Raw genomic sequence first — 4,523 nt, forward strand, 5'->3', positions numbered from 1 at the left:
CTAAAGCATACCCTGCTTTATGTTGTATGGAAGAAGACTGAAACTAGAGACTGAGACCATAAACTCATTAGGAAACTGTTGACCGAGTTAATAAATCAAGTGAGAAGTTGGTTAATTTTGCTCTCCTACATTAAATGCAACCAATTATATACTGTCAATGGCTGGACCCTATAAACACTTCACACAAACTATTTTTTACTATTTAACTATTTACACTACTGTCCTATCACTGATGTGTATCAACACAATTTTAGCACCTTTGCTCCCCAGTACAGCACATCCTTGCTACTGTACCTTGGCTACTTAGTCTTGTATGTAATTAGTGCATCCTTCTGTTTTGATACTACCACTAGGTGATGCCAAAATCTGAAGATTTCAATTCCAACCCACAGGGGGGTTCAATGTAACTATGTTAAAGCACCTTATTCTTTCCTCTGGGACTTTCTGTGTGTTATACTGCAAGGACAGTGTTTTAAAACACAAAAGTCAGAGCTCACCTTGACAAAGTTTTCAAGTAAGTAGTTGACTGTGACCCAGCCATAGGCCCCCTCCTCCTGTCCACTCAGGATGACTGCCTCTTTGAATTTGAAAGGGTAAGACCGCAGTTTGTTTGCCACTTCCTTCAGCACCTGCTGCGACTCTGTGGCATTGACTATGCTGTTAAAGAGAGGTGAGAGGTAAATTGGGAATTAAACAATATTAAGTCCTTCCAAGGTCAATTTTAATTCATTTGTGCGTAATTGATGAGGATAATGGTTGTAAAATCAGTGTAACATTCTGTCTTAATGGGAATTTCAACTGACTTCAAGAGCCTCATGCCTGCAGTCGCTCCCAGATAGAGTGGAGTTTGGTGGTGCCGGAATTTTGGGACATCCTTCACGGCTTGATCCAGACAGGACTTCAGACTTCTTGCTGCACCACCAGGAACACCTGCATAGCTGGATATCCCTCCACCTTTACAGAAAGAGAAAGTAGTTCTGCTTACAAAGAACTCAGCCTGACCTTCTAAAAAGAGAACTTCCCTGTCTTAAAGGATGAATGGCCCCCTGAGAGGAAGTGTCTGATTGGTGTTTCTAAGGAAACCCTTAAAACAAACCAGGGCATGAAGAGGAATAAATGTCAGTGATAAGATTCTCATCTAACGCTCACATTGTCTAGTGAGGAAGTAGGAACAACAATCTTGCACAAGACATAGCGTGTTGACATTGCTTCTGCATTATTTTCCATTTTTTCTGTCAGTTCAGCCAAATGAGAACAAAACATATATTCTTGCTTACCACCGGTGATATGTAGCCATGCAGATAGTTTTTACTATAGTTATACTTATAGTTTACTTGACAAGGTTTTGAAAACTATAATCAAGGTAAATGGATTTTTAAATCAAATTAAATTGGTAAATGCTGTGAGCACCGCAATGACCCAGGGAGATACTACAAGAAGTATATGTGTATATATTTTTGTAATTTGGATAAATTGACCATTTGCTGTAATAAAGGGTATATCGACATGTAACATAAACTTGGTCAAGTATGCAACTTATACAGTGTGATGTAGACACTTGATAAACAAGCAACATTTGCATATTTAGAGATCCTGGAAGTTTTAATGAGCTAGAAGGAGTACATGACTTTTTAAGCACCTTGACCTCTCAGGCAGTACTTCGTCCCAGGCTTCGATAAGCACAACTGGCTCTACCAATCAAATTCTTAGGTGCACAGTTAAACAGGGAGTTCCGTGGTGGGTTTAGAACCTTATTTTAAAGTGGTGAAGCAGCATTTGTCATGCCACCCTCATCTTTTACACTGGGAGGAGCTCACCTTTGGCATGACACTCGCTGTGCTGGGTAACAATACCAGTGCCATTTTGCTTGTCAGCTGGCCATTTGTAGATGTACATGGAGGTGTGGGACGAGCCTGCATCTAGAACGATTCCATACTGAAAGAGACAGAGCATTCAGTGTCAGAAACATACAATACAGTGCCAGAGCATACAGCAGGCCTTCAGTACCTCATTTAAGCTATTAATAATGCTGCTCAGAGGGTGGCTTCCCCCACCTCTGATAACACTGATGTGAAATGATATTTTCAGTGTATATTTTATTTACTAAGGGGTTTGAATTAGCAGTTGTACATTGTCTGTGTTTTTCAACCCATGATGGCCTGCTTTGTTTGCACTTATAGTAAGTTAACAGGATGTGGTTGGCACATGTTCCTCTGCCTCTGTTTTTTGGTAACAATTTTGCTGATTTGTGCACGCTGGCCTTTTATGGTTGAACCGATTCTTTTTGCCATCAAATGTTGTCACGAAACTAAAAAGCTACATATTTACTGATCTGCTATAACAATATAAGCTATGTTGTTCTGTTTTGGGATGTTTTATTTTATTCATCATTAATGTTGACTTTGTCTCCCATTGTGTGCTCTCTTGCAATGACAACTTCAAAGCATCACACTCTATTCAACTGTTGTTCTGCAGGCAAAGGCAGCCTTTGGCAGAATGAGATCAATTCACAAACTCTGACAAATTTCAAAGTGTCTGTGACATTAACAAAAGATAGAGCACATGAATGTATTCACAGAAAGCATCTCAAATGAAAGACACAGACTTCTTTCTTTCTCTCACAAAGTTTCTGTTTCTTTGTGTCAGGTCTGTTCACTGGTGCTCTGACTCACTCACTTCCTTCTGAGAAACAACTTTTAACCTTTGAGATCAGTGGTCAGAGTGGCATGTTTTGGTTTAAGCACTTAGCTCACGTCAAGTCAAGTCAATCAGGAAGCCATATAAAAATATTGTAGTGGTGAATTTAAATCTTACTATCTTAATGGGAGTTCTAATGTGCACAACCAGAAGTGTTATCAATAACGCACTGATACAGAGACAGAACTTCATTCACGTTAACTCAAAGGGTTAGGTATGTTAGGTTTGATATCTGACCCTTGCATTTGTTGTCTCAATTGCACTGGTTATTAAATATCAGATGTGCTGATATAAACCAAGTAGGCTGTTGCAGCTAGAAATGTTTCTTTACAACAAGAGTCACGATCAGAGACACACACAGGTGCACACACGCCCTTAGTTAAAATAGTGAGCTCCCCCAAAAACCATGGTATAGTTTGCACACTGGTCCAAGTGCATGAACCATGGTGTAAGTAAGAGATGTCTTCTTGACCTAACAGTTTATCTATTAACTATATTGCAAAGGCTGAAATAAAAAAGAACGATGCCAAAAGACACAGTGCATATATATATGTATATATATATATATATGTACTGTGTGTATATATATAGTGCAGTGCATATACACACAGTGCATTCATTCAATTCATACAATAACTGATGCAGCCAAATTAGCAGGATTCCAGTTATATAAAAGTTTGTTTCAGGACCATACATTTGTTTTATATATGTTTAATTCTTGACCAAGGAGTTGGTCCCAGGGCACTGGCTGCCCCCTGCTCCTAGAACTTAAGAATAATCAGACACACACTATTTGCTTTGAGTTATGTAATTGGTCACATATCAATTAAAGTATGAAGTAACTGTGAATTAACATTCCTGAACTGATAATGTCTGCAGTGTTCACCACCATGTGTTATAGTGGTGAGCAACAGGAAATATTGATAGATCCTGCATTAATGCATGCATTACATCATAAGTCATTCGTTAGTTAAACATTATAAGTATATGATGTGTGCCCTTATTATAAAGTGTTCCCGTGCATTCATACTACTTCTACAACAACTACTACTACTTATGCTACTACTTCTGCAACTACTACTGTTAACCGCATATTTATGCACACACAGGCACTAATTCAAAAACAATTTCGCATGCGCCAGTTAGAAGATGATGCATAGGACAATAATTACCATGTCTTCAGGAGGCATCTCAATCTCTTTAGCCGGTAGGACCACCAGCAGAATCCCGACTAATGCCAGAAGCAGCAGCACGGCCGCAAATATGACTTGGCAGTAGCGGAGAGCCATGCTGCTGGATGCTGCCTCTGTGCGCAGGAATGAGACTGTAGCGATGAAGAGCGCGCATTAAGTAGTCGGCGGCTGTGGGTTGGTTGTGCTTTCGATGCGCTGAACTGAGAAGTCCCGCTTCCTGTCCCCATTGCACATACACACACTACCTCTGTAGCTGTATACATGGCAGACAGTTATTTATTAGAAATAAACCCTTGAGAAGAAGCGTTTTGTTTTCAAGGTCGGTCCTCAGCAACAGAAAGAACAGAAAAATGACAAAGATAACAGCATACAATTAAGCCAGATATTACAAAACAAGCTGAACATACAGAGACTAAACCAAACTAAAAACTAAAAAACAAACAACCAAAAATCAAGTCTAGATCCAAGCAGAGCATGGAATGGTTCATTCATTCACAGCTTAGAGCGCTACACACCCCTAGATTGTGTTTGGATATGAAACCTTCAGTTTGCATCTGATATTTTATTAGGTAATATTTATTTTGATAATATTCATTTAAAGATGGAATGTAAACATATAAAGAATTTAGTACA

General features: G+C 39.2%; 1 protein-coding gene across 1 annotated transcript in view; it reads right to left on the minus strand.

Moving 5' to 3' along the window:
- The window catches only part of LOC118325402 (ectonucleoside triphosphate diphosphohydrolase 2-like), an 8,285-nt gene extending 4,257 nt beyond the window's left edge, over positions 1–4,028 (minus strand). The window contains exons 1-4 of the mRNA XM_035658075.1: positions 3,870–4,028; positions 1,818–1,935; positions 804–954; positions 498–657 (exon numbers count right to left, since the gene is read on the minus strand). Of these exons, the coding sequence (XP_035513968.1) occupies positions 498–657; positions 804–954; positions 1,818–1,935; positions 3,870–3,986 (546 nt within the window). The 5' untranslated portion in view covers positions 3,987–4,028. The remainder of the gene's footprint in view (positions 1–497; positions 658–803; positions 955–1,817; positions 1,936–3,869) is intronic.
- Between the last annotated feature and the right edge of the window lie 495 nt (positions 4,029–4,523).

Source organism: Morone saxatilis, unplaced genomic scaffold (genome assembly GCF_004916995.1).
Source record: "Morone saxatilis isolate NCDOM2014 unplaced genomic scaffold, NCSU_SB_2.0 Contig16, whole genome shotgun sequence".
In the NCBI taxonomy this organism is placed as follows: Eukaryota; Metazoa; Chordata; class Actinopteri; family Moronidae; genus Morone; species Morone saxatilis.